This window comes from Streptopelia decaocto, assembly GCF_964273445.1.
Source record: "Streptopelia decaocto genome assembly, chromosome: 7".
Classification (NCBI taxonomy): domain Eukaryota; kingdom Metazoa; phylum Chordata; class Aves; order Columbiformes; family Columbidae; genus Streptopelia; species Streptopelia decaocto.
The window spans coordinates 66,873,415-66,892,324 of record NC_138661.1 but is presented as its reverse complement, the minus strand read 5'-3'; the positions used below and the strand labels follow the sequence as shown (position 1 = coordinate 66,892,324).

The 18,910-nt window shown below is 50.6% G+C and overlaps 1 protein-coding gene and 1 long non-coding RNA gene across 4 annotated transcripts; both read left to right on the top strand.

The window, feature by feature from the left end:
• The first annotated feature begins 378 nt into the window (after nucleotides 1–378).
• On the top strand, nucleotides 379–18,500 carry RAB3IL1 (RAB3A interacting protein like 1). 3 transcript variants are annotated; one of them, XM_082057435.1, is made up of 11 exons: nucleotides 379–529; nucleotides 3,716–3,950; nucleotides 4,395–4,490; nucleotides 5,928–6,005; nucleotides 6,607–6,822; nucleotides 11,046–11,174; nucleotides 11,283–11,395; nucleotides 12,951–12,974; nucleotides 14,325–14,424; nucleotides 15,397–15,463; nucleotides 16,093–18,500. In XM_082057435.1, exons 1-11 carry the CDS (start codon nucleotides 519–521, stop codon nucleotides 16,173–16,175), a joined length of 1,152 nt encoding a protein of 383 aa, XP_081913561.1. In that variant the 5' UTR covers nucleotides 379–518; the 3' UTR covers nucleotides 16,176–18,500. The 3 variants fall into 3 exon arrangements, with proteins under 3 accessions (XP_081913561.1, XP_081913562.1, XP_081913563.1); XM_082057437.1 differs by lacking the exon at nucleotides 379–529 and adding an exon at nucleotides 2,957–3,088; XM_082057436.1 differs by lacking the exon at nucleotides 12,951–12,974.
• LOC309442026 lies at nucleotides 3,105–3,641 on the top strand. The gene is made up of 2 exons (XR_014184528.1): nucleotides 3,105–3,299; nucleotides 3,386–3,641. It is a non-coding gene; the product is annotated as an uncharacterized lncRNA (long non-coding RNA).
• Nucleotides 18,501–18,910: the final 410 nt, after the last annotated feature.

The following is an 18,910-nucleotide window of genomic DNA, read 5'->3' as shown; positions in this document are numbered from 1 at the left end:
ATGCTTTTTGCCCCCCTGTGCTAGCAGAGCAAAACAAGCAAGGAAAAAGTTTTCAGGATGAGTATGCACCTTTTAATCACGGAAAGGCTGCAGTAAGGTCGCCCCGGAGCCGTCTCTTCTCCAGGCTGAACGCCCCCAACCCAAAGCACCGTCAGGCTGATCAAACCATCGCACCGGGGGACCGGCCGAGGGGACGGGACACCGGGTCCGGGGATCACGGGTGGCCCCGCGGGTACGAACCCACCCCGTGTTCCGTCACCCTCCCAGCACCGGGCTGCGGGAGAGGGACCGCGTCCCGGGACCCGCTGAGATGGGTCGCGGTCTCGAACCGCGGTCCCGAACCGGCCGCTCGCTCCGCGCATGCGCGTTCCGCACGGCTCCGGTATCACGTGGCGCCCCCGCCGTTCCCCCCGCGGGCGGCGGGATCGCGTCCTTGCGGCGCCGCCCCGGCAGCGGCTCCGGCTCCGGCCATGGGGGCGGCGGCGGCTCCTCCGCCCTGAGCAGCAGCGGGACCCAGCATGCGGCGGGGGTAGGTCCGGCAGCGCGGCTCCCCGGGCGGGGAGGCAGCGGTAGCGGCGGGGTCTGGCCGGTGGCGGGGCGACCGGGTGATACCGGGACCTGGACCGGAGAACCGGGGGAAACGGGCTGGGCGGCCCCCGAGCGTCGGCGGGGGCGGGGATGGGGGTGTCTGGCCGGGAGCAGCCCGGGCTGAGCCTCCCCTTGGGCTCCCGTTGCTTTTGCTTCTTTTCCTTCTTTTTTTTTTCCTTTTTCTTTGATTTTTAACACCTTGAGTCCCCGCAGCTGCAAACCCCGGTCCCCAGACCTGTATTTGTCCTATCAATTAAGGATCTATAAGGTTGTCCCGTGTCCACCAGCAGACATCAGGACACGGCGGCTGATGGAGACGCATACAAGAGTCAGGAGCTGTGATTTACGTTATAATAGAGCAGACCAAACAAGCTGTGATTTATGTTATAATAGAGCAGACAATACGCTTTGCAGGAAAGTTTTGCAAGCAGTGCCGTATGACGGGGATTCTGTCGCCATTGGGATGGAGAAGCCGGGTCCTCTTTGCAAATCTGAGCTCAAGGGATGAACCTGGAGAGACCCGCAGGCTGTCGCTACGGGAAATAACTCTGCAGCATCAGCCCTGCGGGAAACTTGTGGGGCCCGCTGGAAAAAGTGCCGATCCTGCACATTTTTTTGCTTTTTCTACAGAATCCAACTTTAGAAAGTTGGTTTGTTTTTGTGTAGGTTTGCATTTCTCACGTCAGCGTTGGGACCTTTAGGATGTGATGTGTTTTCCTGAGAAAGCCGCCGGTCAGAGCAGCGATAGCAAGAGAGTACGAGCGAATGTGGTGGCATTTTAGTCCTTGGGGGGGTTTATTTCAAACCCCAGCTTTGAGATTGGGGTTTTTCTGGGCAGAAGCCAGCACAGCCGAGGCATTTGTAGGGATTCTATTTGCACGGCTTGGAGAATGTACTATTCCGTCATGAAAAATGGGATGATTTTTAGGATGGGTTTTGAGGTCCCTTGGCACTAAGGAGTGTGGGTGGGACTGTTCCATTCCTCCGTGTCCTCCAGTTTTCTTGCGCAGCGTGTGGAAATACCCTGGAATACCTGTCCCAAGACAAACAGCTTTCATCTGAGAACTTGAGAATCATAGAGAAACAACACTGTGGGTTTTTTTCCTGTTACATACAGATTAGATTGGCTGTCTTAATAGTTTAGTGGGCTGTTGAAATGTTCCTTTTCCTTGCTGCTGCTTTATTACATTTTTTTACTAGCTGCCTGGTTTGAATCTGGATTTTACTTCACGCTCTGGGTTTGGTTTTTGTGCTGATGACAGAAGCTGGAGGTGCTCAGACTGGCTGGGGCCCTTCTGCTGTTTTTTCCCCTCTAACGCAGGAGAACCTGGAGAAATGTGTCCTTTGCGACTTTATCTAATCTCAAAAGTCACAGCAGAGAGGGCACCCACTCCGCCACCTGAAAAACGCTTTGGCTGTTGAACAAACCTCTCTGTTTGGTGTTTTTCCCCTGCTCCGTGGCAAATCCATTGCAGAGAACTTCCCCTGATCCCCAGTGGCAGGGATGAACTGGTCTCATTAGGTGCCCACCTACCTGCTATGGGTTTAATTCCTTCTTTTGGGTCATTCTCTTGCATAATTCCTCCCCTTCCTCAGTGTCTGGAGCCCTTGGAGACCTCCCCATCCTGTTAGGGATCTCACTGTTTAGGTAAGCGAGCCATGTTAGCTATCCTTGACCTTTCTTAACCATTTCATTTCTTCTGTGCACTTGTGCCTTTGCTGTGCTTAACCAGACAGAGCAGCCTGGAGCCCGGCACGCTCGGGACACCGTGGGGTTCACACTCAGAACACCGTGTGGTTCACACTTGTGTGTTCTCCTCCAGCTGTAGATGTCCGGGGGTTCCTGTTGGTCCTGGCTCGCTCGCTCAGGCGTGTCCCTCCGTGTTTGTGCAAATGGCTTTTTATCAAGCAGTCCCAGCATGCTGAGTAGCTCAAGACGAATTATCTTTGCTTGGAGGCACCATCTGTCCTTTTTACCTCTGGCCAAACCGAATTTTATTTTCTTGCCCTTTCCCCTTTTAAGTTATTTCTCTCACTTCCAAATTTAGTTGTGTCACCAAGAGTTTGCCCCATGTGATTTTCCACCTGCTTTCCTATGCTACCTGACCTAAATTAACTGCTAAATGCTGCTTCTTTCCCTCTTAGAGAGACGGCTGTGGACAACTGTTGCTTGTGGCAGCTTTGGTGGGCTGGAAAGAGGCAATTTGAGTGGGAAAAGTGTAATAGCACCAGGCTGTTGCTGGGTTGTGTAGCCTAGGAGAAGGTCTGTCCGTTGTTGGTTTGGCTGTTTGTTGTGTTTGGGTGAGATGGGGGAGAAGAACAAGGCTCTTCTGAGCTGGACGTGGCTGAGGAGATAAGCCCAGTGTGGGGCTGGAGTCAGAGCAAGGCTGGAACGCAGGACGCAGGGTGCATTCGGAGAGGAAAACGCAGAGGTTGGGGAAAGAGAAGAACAGGGGGTGACCCTGACCGGAGGAAGGTGATGGGTTCTCTGCAGGGGAAGGTAGAGGCAAGAAGCAGGAGGCAGAAGGAGCGTGTGGGACGAGGGGTCGGTGCTGTGGGTTCAAGGGGGCAGCCCCACGGCTCAGCCCAGGCTGCTGACCCAGAGATAACCTGCAGCAGGTCAATCCGCAGCGCTGTGTGTGTCCCATGGGGTGGCCGGACACGATAGGAAGCTTCCACTTGATCATCCTCGCGCTGACTTCAAATGGCGAGTGACATGGGGACAGTTCACACTCGGAACACCGTGGGGTTCACACTCGGAACACCGTGTGGTTCACACTTGTGTGTTCTCCTCCAGCTGTAGATGTGGGGACAGTTTGCATGAATAAAGGATGATGCACGTGCTCCAGGACGTTGCAATGTCCTACCGTGCAGGCTCTCAAGCCTCTGTTTTCTTTTCTTAAGATCCCAACGGCTGCAAAGCCTCCTAAATTCATCAGCCTCTTCCGGGGGCTGTGTTAGTCTGTGGAGAGGGGCCACAGAAATGATCCGAGGCTGGAACAGCTCTGCTGAAAGAGTTGGGGTGTTTGTCCTGGAGAAGAGAGGTTGGACGTGGATTTGTTGTGAACGTTAGAGGAAAGCTGTGAATCGCCACCATATAAAGTTTCACTGCGCTGGTTCCCCACAGCCAGGTCAGTTTTGAAGAAGACACCCAGAAGCAACTGGCCGTGGGACCCTGGAAGACACTGATGCCATCCAAAGGCAGCAAGGAGGAGCCCGAGACGGGGAGCCAAGATGCTGGAGGTGCGGATGAGATCCCGTCCACTGAGCAGCTCAACGTGTCCCGGCTGCGCAGCTCGTCCGTGGAGATCCGTGAGAAGGGCTCTGAATTCCTGAAGGAGGAGCTGCACAAAGCACAAAAGGTAAAGCCCGGGGTTTGTGAGAACACCTGAGGGTGGTGGCGCGGGTTTGAGCGGGGAGGGGGGGTTCTTAGAGGCGGTGCTGAGGGGAGCAGGGTCTGAAATTGGTTGTGCTGCAGTCTGGAGCAGCCACAACAGGGGGGAGATTGAGCTGAGGTGGCCGTAAAGTGCTTTGGAGCAGGACATCGCTTGCTAGGTTGACCCAGACATGTGTCAACATCCAAATTAGTCCTGGAAACGCTGCAGCAAAACGGCTTGAGGCATCACTGCTTACTGTGAAGCCTCCTTGCTAATGGCAAATGAGCAATTCCAGCCTGAAAAGCCGGATGCAGCTTGTGGAGGGATGGCTTTGGTGACACGATCCGTGCCGTGATGGGGGGGAAAGGTGGTGATTGCCGGGTGGGGGTCTGCTCCGAGCTCACGCGTCCCTCTCCGTTTCCTCAACAGGAGCTGAAGCTGAAGGACAAAGAATGTGAGAGATTGTCCAAAGTCAGAGAACAACTGGAGCAGGAGCTCGAGGAGTTAACAGCCAGCCTGTTTGAGGTACCACCCTCTTCCTTTTCCCATCCTTTCTTAAGCTAAGCTTGCATCCAACTCCTTTAAGACAGGCTTTCCCTGAACTTCCAGCCATCCCCTCCCACATTTTCCTCCTTTTCCCTGTTCTTTCCCCCCTGGAGAAGCAGAGCTGGGCAGTGTAGCAGGCAGAGCCGCGAGCAGGGGCTCGTACCTGCTCCTGGGGAGCAATTTACGTGCTTTTCTTTCCCCTTTAGCAGCCATGGGATGGCATAAAGAGCACAGCAGTTATGGGTCTGCACATCTGGCAGCAAAAACATGTGGGGATGCCTGTAGCTGGAGCTAAGCTTAGCTCCCGGTCCCTCTCCCATGCCAGCTCTGTAATAGAGATGATTCCCTGGCTTGTGTCAGCCTTTCCTTGGGTCGGAACAAGCTGGATACTCCTCTGCTCCAGTGAGTGTTCAGAAGGTTGTTTGTTTTGTTTTTTTTCCTAAAGTGATTCTTGCCAAACTCTATCCTGGCAAAATCCCATTAACCAGCAGCTCTGATGTCTGGATCACACTGGGCAGTGAGAAAAGCCAGAGGCCGTCTGTGCCTGCAGGGCCCAGAGAGCATCCCCCTCCTGGAGATTTGGCTGTACAAAGATAAGCTGAACCTAGAGATAACGCAGCCGAGGGCTGTCCCCTTCCTTTGGTGGCCTTGGGCAGATGGTTTCCAGACAGCGCTGCGGGGAGGCCCAAGTTGGGTCTCTCATGCTTCCCTCTTCCATGGGAGATATTTTTTAAGCCAGGCTCTACCATTTGGTCCCCGCCTGAGCTGCGGCTCCTGCTGTGTCACAGGGAGGGCCGGCTGCTCCTCGAGGGAAGTGGGAGCAAAGTGCAATAACAAAGTCAGGCAAGAGCAGTGACCTCAGCGGTGAGGAACCAAGATGCCAGGGAGCAAGTCTGCATCGGGATCTCTGCCACAGGGGTCAGAAAACAGTCCAGTGATCAACCAGCGAGTCTGCAGCGACAGCGCAGGACTGAGGTCAGGTCGGGAAGGCAACGTAGTGAGGCTGAGTCGAGGTCAGAGTCCAGAGGTGTTGGACTGAGCGCTTTGATATAGCACAGGTGGGTGCTCGTGTTAAAACCTCCGCTTTAAAGCGATTCCTAAGGGCAAGGAGAGGCAGGCCCTGGCTTCTGGCTTTCTCCATAGCAGCCCCTATCAGTGGAAGAGGTGACCTTGGACTTGGCCAGCTAAACTCTTTAATGTAGCCAACTCCACTCCTAGAAGGGGGATGCGCTCCAGGCTCTGGCGCTCAGAGCCTTCTCTGGGCAATCCTGGGGGGAAAGCTCTCCCCAGCTGGCAGAGTTAAACCCTGGGATGTGGCAGTGGTGTCTGTCCCCCTGCCCGGAGCCCGTGGTTCGGCAGAGCTCTGGCCTGGAGTGATGTGCTGGAACAGGCAAACTGAAGTTCTCTCTGGTGCAGGAGGCGCACAAGATGGTGAGAGAAGCAAACACTAAACAGGCGGCGTCGGAGAAACAGCTGAGGGAGGCACGAGGGAAGGTGAGAAATGCACTTTCTGTGACTTTATTTTTGTGTTAATTGGGTACCATCCCTGCCCAGCCTGGCCCCGGTGCTGTGTGGTGGCTGGAGGAGGGTAAAGCACCTGCAGCTCGGTCGCTCTATGATGCTGCGTTCACTCTGTTCCCGCTCCAGTGGACACTGAGTGAGGGGGAAAAGGCATCTGAACCAGCTCCCCTTTGAGAAGTGGATGCCAGGGAAACCGTAGAGGAGCAATTCGCTGTTTAATTGCCACAGTTGTGGGGATGGATAGAGCAGAGCTGGGGTTTCCTGGCGAGGCTGCGTCACAGGGCTGCTCAGCTGGTTCCTTCTTGAGGAGAGAGGAATTTCCTCTGGGTTTTGGGGTCTAAAAGGAGCCTGGGGCAAAATGTGCTCAGGCAGAGGAGCAGAGGGACGGGTTCCCAAACAGCTGCTGTTCAGCCCTGTTTAAAATTCTGGGTGATGGTGGGTGTTTGGGAGAGTGGGGTGGAGGATTCATGACTGCGCTTGCAGCTGGTTCCCCATGGCTTTAGTGTTTGGGGTGCAGCAAGCTCGAGCTCAGCAGGTTCTGATGGCGCTGTTGGCTCTGGCCTTGTCTCCTCAGATCGACATGCTGCAGGCAGAGGTGACGGCTCTGAAGACACTGGTGATCACATCCACACCTTCCTCCCCGAACCGGGAGCTGCACCCTCAGCTCCAGAGCCCTTCTAAAGCCGTCTTCAGGAAGGGCCACGGGCGAAACAAGAGCACCAGCAGCGCCACGGTCTCGGCCATCAGCCAGAACGTGACCCCAGAGCCCGTCAGTCACGAGCGCAAGGAGGTGGGTGAGCACCGTTCCCAGCACCAGCCCTGGAGCCGCCACCGTCACCGGGAGCTGAGTCTGACTTGGGTTTCCTGGAGAGCTCTGAGGTTTCAGCGTTGGGAGAAGCTGTTTGTGCAGCGATGTGGCTTGTTCCCTAAATTTGTGCTGAGGCAGGCGCTGGAGGGTTTCCGTTTGGGGGGGTTTCTGGGGAGCACATTGAAGGCCGTGTCAGGACAAGGGCCAGAGGAAGCAGTTGGGGGATCCCTGGGGTGCATGGACAGGTCCGGGAGTGCTGGGGGTGGATGTGTCAGGAGCTGGTTCTCTGCTGCACCTTGGCAGTTGAGTCTTGGCGTGATTTGCTGTTGGTTTTTTCCTCTCTGCCTGGTTTGGCTTGGGCGCCAGGGCATCGCATGGACCTGCAGTCTCTGTCACTTGCTCTGTGTTCTTGGGCATGTCGCTGTTACGCAGTATCACAGTATGTTTGGGATTGGAAGGGACCTCAGAAGATCATCCAGTCCAATCCCCCTGCCAGAGCAGGAACACCCAGGTGAGGTGACACAGGAACATGTCCAGGTGGGTTTGAATGTCTCCAGGGAAGGAGACTCCACACTCCCCTGGGCAGCCTGTTCCAGTGCTCCGTCACCCTCACTGAGAAGAAGTTTCTTCTCAAATTTAAGTGGAACCTCTTGTGTTCCATCTTCATCCCATTACCCCTTGTCCTATCATTGTTTGCCACTGAGAAGAGCCTGGCTCCGTCCTTATGGCACTCACCTTTTATATACTTATAGACATTAATAAGGTCACCCCTTAGCCTCCTCCCAGCTCCAGAGCCCCAGCTCCCTCAGCCTTTCTTCATAAGGGAGATGCTCCACTCCCTTAATCATCTTTATTGCCCTGCGCTGGACTCTCTCCAGCAGTTCCCTGTCCTTCTGGAACTGAGGGGCCACAACTGGACACAATATTCCAGGTGTGGTCTCACCAGGGAGGAGTAGAGGGGCAGGAGAACCTCTCTGACCTACTGGCCACCCCCTTCTAATACACCCCAGGTACCATTGGCTTCCTGGCCACAAGGGCACAGTGCTGGCTCATGGTCACCCCGTTGTCCACCAGGACCCCCAGGTCCCTTTCCCCCTCTTGTTCTTTTTGCAGAGCGCATGGTTAATTAATTACATTTAATTCCTTCTTCATCAGAGGGAACTGGGCAGGGAAACACCCGGAGCGTTTCTGAATATCTTTCAGACAAACCCTGCTTAATTCCCTTTGGTTGATCTTTTGGTATATCCCCACGTGCTGTGACCATGGTGTAAGAACCGCTTCTCCCTGCTTGCACAACCTTTCTGTCCGGGAACATTCCCCGTGCCAGATGTGTGCACAGCTGTCCTGGGGAGCAAAAAGGAAGGAGCTTATGGCACTTGGTCAGGAAGAATGAAAATGACTGAGGGAATACATCTCCCTAGTGATTTTTCAGGGAGCTGCAGCCTCTGTGATGAAGAATTATTGAGGGAACACGAAGGTACCTGGTCACTTGGCTTGTGTGAGAACATATGCAGGAATTGTGAGATTAATACTCTGACTGAACAGGGCTGTGCGGGAAACACCAGTAACATCTGCTTTTGGCGGTGGATTCAATGAATGTGCCTTGTCAGCTTCTGCACAGTGTTCTTCTTGCCAGAGTTTGGACCAAATGCTTCAGGCAATGTTGGCTGTAGCCATTGTCCTGAGACAGCAACAGCGACGAGAGATGAAGTTGTGTAGCTCTGTTTGCAGCCAGAGAGGAGCAAAGGATGTGTCAAAAAGAAAGCCAAAGGAAAAAATCAGTATCCGGGAAGGCCTGGTGCTCCGGTTTCTCCTGGCCAAGCAGGGAACAGTCCAGATGCTCTGCAAGTTGGAATCAAGTGCGGTCAGCTGGGAGCTGCTTTGAGGGCCAGGGAGAAAAAGGTTTAGATCATTTTAAGGTGACCTCTCCAACGTTGACCATTCATCCAGACTGGGAACCCGGTTTGGTGGAGCCCTGACCACCCTGTAGAAGTCACCCTGTGCCTACAATAAACCTTTCCCTCGTTTTGCTGTTCTGGGCTCAGTCTCAGCAAAGCTCGTGTTGACGATCTTTAGAGAAGCGCTGGCTCTTGTAAGTGAGTCACTTGTTAAGGAGTTGGACCTGGCATTTCTTTGTGTGGGTGCAGATATCCCAGGGCTTAAAATCCTGGGGCTACGGCTTCCAAAATGACCAGTAATTTTATATTATCAAGGGTTGAGTTGTTAATTTCCGCCTTGAATTCCTTAGTGGCCTGTGTGGGAGGTGATGAAAGGGAACCTGGCGTTTAGAGACTTGGTGCTCTGTGGAAAAAAATGTGCCCATCCTGAACTGAGCCTAAAATGCCAGGATTTCTGTTCCCTTTCTGCGCCTCAAGCTGAAGCGTCGCTTGTGGCCCTGGGATGTCTTGAGCAGCAGGTTTAGCTCCCTGCAAGGGAGGACTTGGGCCTTTCTTTGTACCTTCTGTTTTGTCTCATGGTTTTTTACCTCCCTTTCTTGCTGGTCTCTCTAAACCTTTTCCTTCCCTGTCTGTCTCTTCCTCTGCCCTCCAAGTCTGGGTTCCCCGCTCTCCTCTCTCTGCTCCTCTGTCTCCTCCCTGGGAAGTCCATCCACATCACCTATGAACCCGGCTGGCAGGACGTGGGGGCAGACGCTTCCTCCTCCTTGCGGCAGGTAACCGGGGAGGGGTGGGACCGGCCGCCTCTCGCACTCCCCGCCTTTCAGTCCTGGCTTCCTTTTATGCTAACCTCCCTTTCTTAATTTATTTTGGTTTTGTGGGTTTCCTTTTTCTTTCTCAATTTGTTTTCCCATCTTGAAGCCATCTCCCGGTACCAGGTGAGCAGTCTCCATAGCTTGAACCCAAACCTTCACTCACATTCTTTGTGTCGCTCCGGGGGGTTTCTTTTAGTTCTCTTTTTCCTTTCGGCAGCTTTACCAGGAGATGCCCCATCAGTCAGGTTGGTGCTTTGGCTAATGATCCATCCAGGTTTAATTGTTAAGTCTCCAGGGCTGCAGTATTTTCAGCCGGATGGGGATGGAGGGAGCTCAGGGATGGGAACAAGCTCTGTCCCCAAGTCCCTTTTTGCCAAGCAGCGATAACACTTGTGTGCCCAGCTGTAAAAGTAGATGAGTAGATGTTGTTAACAGGGAAGATGAGTAGATGTTGTTAACAGGGAAGGCTGTTCCTGCTCTTGGAGTTCCCTTTGAGAGACCTCCTTTCCTCACCCCACCTTACCTCTGCAAGCCTGTGGGGCTGCCCAGCCTTCCATTACATCTGCTACTCTGAATACATTTCACCTTTTGCTCTCTTTACAATTGCTGCATCTGGTTCTGAGTTCGCCTAGTTAAAAAAAAAAAAAAAAAGTTTAGTAAATTCTATTATATCAGGTTTATCTAAAACTGGTTTTGTATTTGCGCTTATATTCCTATTTATAGTGAATTTGAATTTGCGCTTAAATCATACCGGATCACAACTAGACTTTAAAGGCAGCATCCTACAAAATAAGTAGAACTCCAGTTACTAGAGCTGTTGCTCTTTTAGTTTGAAGAATCAGCAAAATAACAGTATACTGTTTTATACAGTGAAAACGATAACACTTATAAGCTGTTCTGAGAACTTCCTTTGTCACAATCCATATGCTAGTTCCAAAAAGATAGATTTTTTTTTAATAATTATCCTAAACTGGCATAATCCCCAGGTTTTAAAAACAAGATTTTATTTCCCACTGAAACAAAATGGAATGTTTTCCAATGCAGGTTAATAAAAATCTTCTCTTATATCTTTCCTAATATGTACTTTGGCATTTTAAACCAATAAACATCTTCCCGCTTTACAAAATGTGAAACACCAGAGTTCTGGGCTTGGAGTGGGTTTTAACGGGCTGGGTAATGTTGTGAGCTCACACTTGGGCTCGCTGAAGGTAGTTCTGCTGCTGGCTGTTTATTGATGGCTATTTATTAGTGGCTTTTTCCAATTCATCATATTTTGGAGCAATCCTTTCCTTGCACAATGAGCCCAGAATGGCTGTGTCGGTGGCACAGAACTGCTATGGGTGGGAGAGGAAATGTCCTTGGAGAGCCAGCTTCCCGCAGACACTTCTGTGGTGTCTGAGCCTTCCAGATGTTTCATGGTTAGGCTATCAGATATTTTCTGATATAGTATCTCTCCCTCCACCTACATTCCCTCTTCCCGCTCCTCTTGCTGCAGGTCGACTCCATTTTATTTGCCGAGTTCCAAGCCTGGAAGGAATCTCCAACTTTGGATAAATCCTGCTCTTTCCTGGACAGAATTTACCGAGAAGACGTAGGACCTTGTCTGGACTTCACTAAGCAGGAGGTGAGCGCTGCAAAAAGAGGACGCAAACCCACGCGGTCTGGCAGCACCCAAGTCGCGCTTTTCTATAGGTGACCTTTGCATATCCATCATAATTTGTGTTTGCCGCAGCTGTCGGAGCTGGTGCGAGTGGCCGTGGAGCAGAACACGCTCACCATCGAGCCGGTGGCTTCCCAGGCGCTGCCTGTGGCGAAGGTGGCGGCAGAGGAGTGCGGCGGACCAAAGTAAGGCGCTCACAGTATTCCAGTTTGATATGTCTAGAATACCTCTATACGTCACTACACAAACATTAACCATTCAAGTTCAAGCTTTGCGTGTGTTACTTGTTTACTGGGGAGTGTATCAAACTGGAGCAGCATAAAGCCAGAAGCGGTGTGCTTAGAGTAAATTCAATAGTATGGACTCAATCTATAAATTTGAGCAATTCATTATACCAAATGCCAAGAAATTCAGGTTATGGATAGTTTATGTTGAATAACCTAATAAGGTGCTTTCAAAACTGAAACAATGTATTCCAGTTTTATTGTAAATGTATCGACATTTCTGATTCTGGAATACAAAAGTCAGCTTCAGTTACCCATTAACAGTCTCACCTGAATTGAAATGGAAGCAAAGAGCTTGTTACGGCCTTATTCACACCACAGTAGATATCCTAATAGCACCAGAAGAGCAGAGGTGCTGTGCATGAAGCCTTATTCCTGCCGCATATATAACTATATATGGTTTGCTTGGGCATGGAGTGATTACTGGGTCCAGATATTTAGCCTGAGGTCTCCTAGATGTGCCGTTTATGGGATCTTTTGAGAAGAAGCTCATACAAGCCAAGGTTTTTTCCTCTTCGTGCTGAAATGACTATATTAACTATATACTTCTGGTCATATAGTTAATAAATTAAATTTATTTCCAGAGTCATCATTAAGATTACAAATCCCCTCTAAATTAATTCAATACATATTTCTGCTCTCTTTTGGTTCTTGTACCATCTGGCAGAGCTCAGCCAGGCCTCGCTTAGTCGAGTTGAACTGTTCCGGGGGCTTAGCTGAGCGTTTTCTTAACATCTGACCTGTGCTGGGTCAGCTCAACTCGTTAGCTGAGAAGGGGAATTAGCTCAGCTCAGCTGATGCACTAGGGTTGATTATTTTGGGGAATAACCCAGTGATGTGTTAGTGCGCCTGCCTTGGAAAGGTTGTTATTTTTCTTTCTCCCTCAAGGTGGCAACTTGTTTAATGTTCTCCGAAGGTGTGTTTGTACATAACCCAGGTTAAAGGATTAAGTCGGAGCCACGTTATCTCGTGTTCTTTCAGCTTGGAAGCTCACCTTGCACTGCCGACCTTGCTGGTGCAGCGGGTGGGTTTGAGTCCAGGCCAGAAGGGATGTCCTGCTGCTGTGTGTCACCTTCCCCACCCCACACTGTCACTTTGCCATCAGAATCGGGGCTGTCGCTGCTCCAGAGCTGTCGGACAACTTGAGGTGGCCTCAGAGATGAGGAGCACAAGCAGGAGCGATGTGACATTCCAGATAAAGACAGGGGATTTTATCCAGCTGTTGAATTTAAGCTCAATCAGGGTTTTCTCTCTTTGTTCTTCCTCCCTTGCCTTCAAGCAGAGCACCTTCTAAGCAGTGTTCCTATGACAGTAAAAGCTGCTCACGTACAGGTTTCCTACCACTTTCTTGTGCATTTTGTCTCATCTCTAGGCAGATTGTTCCAAGAACAACCCATCCTGTGTTTATCCTTACCAGTTTCCTTTTGATTTTTATTTGTTTTTTATGTCTTCACAGTGGGTTCCGGTCACAAATTGTAACGTAAGTGAGATATTTATTTTTCAGTCAGTGATCAAAGATCTCTAATCCATTAACAAGTTACTAACTTGGCATAATTCAGCAGCTTTGAGGCTAGAGCTGAACTAGACTAACTTTTTAACCCACGCAGACAGGATGGTGAGGAAATCTTGCTCTTGGCAATAAAGGACCCAAAAGGAATTTGCTCCTTCTTGTTTCCCAGATGCAAAACAATGATTTTTGCAACAGTTTGAGGACTCTAGACAGGCAGGGACTGAGTTGACCGCTAAGTGATGTTACCTATAGAGAATCAGAGCGAAATGCTGGCCAGGAGGTGCTGGGGACATCTGATATTCGCAATGACATGTCTGGAAGAGTGCCCTGCGGTATGTTGAGTGTTGAGGGCAGGTGTCCAAGCACTGTGGTTTGGATTACTTCTACCTATGGTTGTAATAACTAGGGTTACACCAAGTGGTACCAACCAAGCCAAGAGCAACCAGCAGGAGTCTGTTTTTCTGCGGTGTACTCAAATTCAGGACCTCTTAAAGGCATCTTGTTGACAAAAGCATCGCTTATCCTGCACCTTCTGAGGATTTGATCCCCGTAAGGTGTGTTAACATTCGGGCAATGATTACTTCTTGCATCTGAACACTTCCAGACCGTGCTTCCGCTCTTAGCTGATATTTGCCTTGGTAACAGTGGAAAATAAGCACTATTCGGCTTGCAAATAGTGGAAGGAAATGGCAAGAAATGAGAGGCATGCCACACCCTTTACTCATTATGTCTTTTGGTGGATTTCCTGGGGGCTGAGCTGTCTTGAAAAGTCTGTTGTCTTCAATCTCCTTACAGTTGTGAAGCCAAATTTCTTCCCTGTCTGCATAAAAAGGGGTTGGTTCTGAGGAGCTGCCGCACTTCTCCAAAGCCCCCTGAAGTCAGTGCAAAGCCACTCCATGTGGCCTCAACTAGGTGAGCTTCAAATCAGGCTCAAATTAATTAATAGGAGCCTAAAAAGGCTGCAGTGCGGCTTGGTTTGAGCTCTCAGCGCCAGCAAATCTGCTCAGGTGCTGGATTTACCTGTTTTGAGCCCAGGTTTGGTCAGGGAAAGGGTACAGCCTTGGTTTGCTTGGGCATGGAGTGATTACTGGGTCCAGATATTTAGCCTGAGGTCTCCTAGATGTGCCGTGTATGGGATCTTTTGAGAAGAAGCTCATACAAGCCAAGGTTTTTTCCTCTTCGTGCTGAAATGACACAGCATCTGGCTTCTGAGGTCCCCCTTCCATCTCTTGGGGACAGTCTTGAGGTTGTTGAACCACTTGTGCTCTGCTCTGTCATTAGATTGCTGAGGGTTGAAGTGTTTCTTTCCGTTTTCTGCAGGAAATGTGCTCTGAGCGGCCTCCCCAGGACCTGCAAGCACCGCATCATGCTGGGGGACTCGGGGAATTACTACTACATTTCACCATCCTGCAGGGCCAGGGTGAGTCTTCCACCTTCCCAGGGTGCCTCAACCCCCCAAAATCATTCCCAAACCCCGAGGTGGAGGAGCCTTTGGGTCAGCCCTCAAACACACAGAGACCTGTGGTACTTGGGTTTGTTCCTGAAGTCAAGGTGACTCTTCATTGATGATCTCCAGCTCTGCCTTACGTTCCTTCAGAGCGTTCGCTTTCCATGGTCCGATTCAGTACAGGGCTTTGATTGTTTTGCTTTATTATTATTTTTTTAACCCTCCTTTGTAAAACACAGTAATTTTCTGCTCTTTAAGTGCTGGCTCTGGTTACGTTCCAGTACAGATCAGTAACTCGGGTGGCTCTGAGAACAAGCTGTCCTTTCTTTGGAGGGAAGGGAGAAGGCGAATGATCTGTTAATGTTGCTGTTGGGGCTCTGATTCAATGGAGCATTGTAGAAGCTTATTCTTTCCCCAGATGCACATCAGAAGAGCTGATCCTGCAACGTGTGACTATTCTGAGACAAAAAGTTGGGTTTAGGCATGAACTTAAGTTGACTGATTTTTGCTACTTGCACCGAATTACTCTAATGTGTCGTGAACCCTTTTACCTCCCTGCACACACACTTTCTGCACAAACCTTTAACTCCAGAGACTTTAATGCAGTCAGGGAACTGTGCTCCTTGAAGGAAGACCATGGACTTTGCTCCCACATTTAGTGGTGATCACTTACATCTCAAATCTCCGTTAGGCTGCAGTTCTTCCACAGTGTGTCTCATGGGCCGTGTAATATCTTGCGATGGGCTTGCAGATGCCTAGAACTTTGATTTTTATTATGTTTAACCCACTTTCTTCCTGTTTCTTTCCATCTGGTGGTATGTGGTACTATAATAATTCATTTCTTGGGTGCTGAACGCTGAACTCTCCTGCTGGGTGCTGTGGGAGCCTCTTGACAGGCAAAGCAGGTTATATTGCTGATTCCTTGATTTTCCTTCCCTCCCTCAGATCACAGCGGTGTGCAACTTCTTCACCTACATTCGCTATATCCAGCAGGGCTTGGTGCGGCAGGATGGTAAGAGGGGATGCTTTCTGTGGGACATTTGGGAGGAATTAAGAGGTTCTGTTCAACATGACAGGCTTGGGGTATTCCCTGTGTCTTTGAGAAACAGTTAAATGACAAAAAAAGGCATGAATTGATGCGCTTATTCTTTGCTTATCAGCCTGTTGGGAGGTTTTTCCCTGGGGTGAAGTTGGTAAGGGGTGACCTGATGGGCTTGTCCTGCTGGACCCTCCGTGTCTTCCTCTAGACATGAGAAATTTTTTACAGTGAGGGTGAATTTTTCACAATGAGGGTAAAATACTGGAACAAAAGCCCTGGCCCAGGTTGGATGAACCATCCCTGGAGACATCCCAGGCCAGGCTGGATGGGGCTCTGAGCAGCCTGAGCTGGTGAAGATGTCCCTGCTCATGGCAGGGGTTGGAATAGATGAAATAGATGAGCTCTAAAGGTCCCTTCAAGCCAAACTATTCCATGATTCTGCAATTCTATCTCTGTTTCCCCCAGTTGGGGATGCACCTGGCTGGGCTGCACTGAGCGCACAGCCCAACATGAGGGGGTGTCCAGCTGCGCCTTGCTTACCAATTCATTTTATTTTGTGGTTTTTTTCTCCTCTTCTTCTCTCCCCGCTTCTTGTTTTGCAGTGGAGCTGATGTTCTGGGAGGTCATGCGGCTCCGGAGGGAGATGTCCTTGGCCAAACTCGGGTTTTATCCCAGCGAGATGTAAGCGTGGAGGGAAACTGCTCCTGGACGAACGGCTGGTCAAAGGCTGTTTGCCAAGCAGCTGAACGCGGCGCCTCTCCCGCCGTGGGCTGCGCTCCCTCCTCATCCTCCCTCTGCCTGACGCTGATGAAGGAGCAAGCAGCACAAGTTCCACCTTCAGCTGTCCCACTTGTCCAACTGTGACTGGACCGGAGCTGCCCTGGCAGCTGGGCTGGCCTGGATGCGCTGGGGTGGCCGCCAATGGACTCTGCTCTACAGAGTCTCCTATATGCAGTGTATATCCATTTATTCTTTTTTCAAACCTTTTGTTTTTATATGCACTCTGCTTTGGCGTAGTCTGAGGCCAGCCCTGTGCAAGGCAGGCGTCCTGGAGCCTTCTCTTTGTAAGCAACTCTTTCAGGACAGACGCTGGCTGTCTGTCCAGCCATACACAAGGTCCTGCTGGCCACCTTACTCCCCTAACAACCCTTTAATCACCAGCAGAACACAATAATCTTCTGGAGAGACATGAGCAGCCTGTTTGCAGGTACTCGCTCCTTTTAAAGGAGTCAGCAAGAGAAGCTTTCTGCCAACCGAGTCACAAAGAGGGGTTTGTTTCTGTGTTTTTTAGCTTGCGATTTGGCACTGGGGGAATCCAGGCCGGGGGAACAGCCGGAGCAGAGGTCGGAGCTTTGCACCTGGGGCCTTGGGCAGAAGAAAATGAGTGGGGATATTGCAAAACTCACAGCTGGCTGCAGGGTGTTTTCTCCTGGTCTAGAGATTCCGACAGTCCTTGGTGCATCCCCCGTGGTGCTCTCACATCCAAACCTCACCCACAAACAGATGCTTCTGAGCTGTTTCTGCTCCGAAGGAGCTTTGGACAGTATTGTTCTGACTGTTTAGATAGAAACCGTGATCCCAGGCTGGCTCCTTTGTCTCCAGAAGGAGCGTGCCCAGGCTGGGCAGTCTTAAAGCCCCGATTTTTCTTCCCCAGTGTTAGACCAGACCTAGAGATGCACATCCGCTGGGAAACCCAGTGTCTCCTGGGCTGCTGTGGTTCCTGTCGGCTTCAAAATGCGCTGGGAAGGATGTCCCTAAAGCTGAGGTCAGCTCTAGCTTGAGCTCAGGCTCAGGCTTTTCTACCAAACTGTGTTAAAGCCACGACAGTGTTTTATAGCCAATTTAGCCCCTGTGAAACCAGCTCAGCCACAACCCACCCTGGAGGTTTGACCTCGTGTGACATTTCTGTGCTCTTGACTGGCCTGTCACCCTGTCCCTCTGCCATCATCTTAGCAAGTCAGTGCCCAGAACCCCATCACCATCTCCATTAAGTTTCATCTTCTCCTGGGAGATGCTGCAGTAGGAGCTCTGTGTCTTCAGTGGAAGGAAACCAACAGAGCTGCTGGGTTCTTGTCCAGGGGAGGGAGGAATAGATGGGGGAAACAAAGGTTTTTGGTTGGGAACCTGATACAAGGACAGTTCCACAGCAGATCTGAGAACCTTCTGTGGAAGACCCCAATGAGCACAAGCTTTTCTGTCCCTGAGCACACTTAAAATATCCTTTCCTTATGGCTATATGGGCACATGGTATTGTTTGCTGAGGGTTAGTAGCTACGTGAAGTATGAGTTATCATCCCCGGAGCTGGGAGAACACATTCCTGATGACACAAAAGCTTTGAATCCACCTCAGAAAGGGCTGAGTCCCAGTCGTTAACACCTCAGTTCTGCCGTTACTTCCCACAGCTCAGTGATGCTGCTCCCCCTAAATAGAGAGGTATGTACATCTGCTGCTTTTCACCAAAGGAATAGGTTTCCAATGGGGAGTAAAAACCTGCACAATGAGTCTTTGGGTAAGAGTCTGGTTGGGTCTTGAGCTGGTGATAAACCTGCATCTCTTGTGGTGGTGGCTGCAGAATTGTGGCAATTTGACACCAATTTTTCCAGAGGGGAAAACAGAAGTGTCTTTGCCCAGTTGCAAATTTCAGCTCAGGTAAATTTGATTCTGTGGCAGTTTATCCTTGTATCTGTTCCCCCTGATCTCTACATGTCCTGTGCCATCAGCTGCAACATTGCACAACAGAGGTGGCTGCATCGCAGCGCTGGGAATGAGATGGTCTCTCTGTGGATGAGATGGTTCGGTTTGTGGGTTTTTATTTCCCCGCCCCAGTGTCACTTTGTAAAGCACTTTGAGATGGAAGGAATTAGAGAAGTGTGTTGTATAAGGTCGTCTTGCATTTCAAACAAAGCAGAGAGAGCAATTTGTAAGTGAATATGGAGTCAGTCCGTTAGCAGCGGGATGGTTGCACCCTGCTCTTTATTAAAAGGAAAATAAACATTTGTTATTAACCTCTTCAAAGGTCTGGTTGCCGTTCTGGGGTTGGGTTGGTTGGGGGGTGTGGGTTCAGTAGCCAAGAGAAAAGTTTGATACCGTGCTCCTCTTGCCACTGCGTGTCCTAAGGGTTTTTAAAGCTTTAATGGATTTTTAATGCTTTTCTTGCTCAGTCTGTCCCTTCTGTAGCTCTCTGCCTTTGCCAGGGGACTAAGTGATGGTGTTTTGGTAGCAAACAGAGTTTTATCCCAAGTGTTTCTTGGGACAAGTTGGACCTTGAGGAGTGACCTGCCAAACTCACCCCTCTGTCTCCATATCCCTTCCCTGGTGCGTCCGGCATCGGCTGCTTTCTGTGCTCAGATGAGTCTAAAGTTGCTTTGTGCTTTTCAGCTCCTCTGTTTTCCTGCACTAAGCAACTACATTTTGTCTGG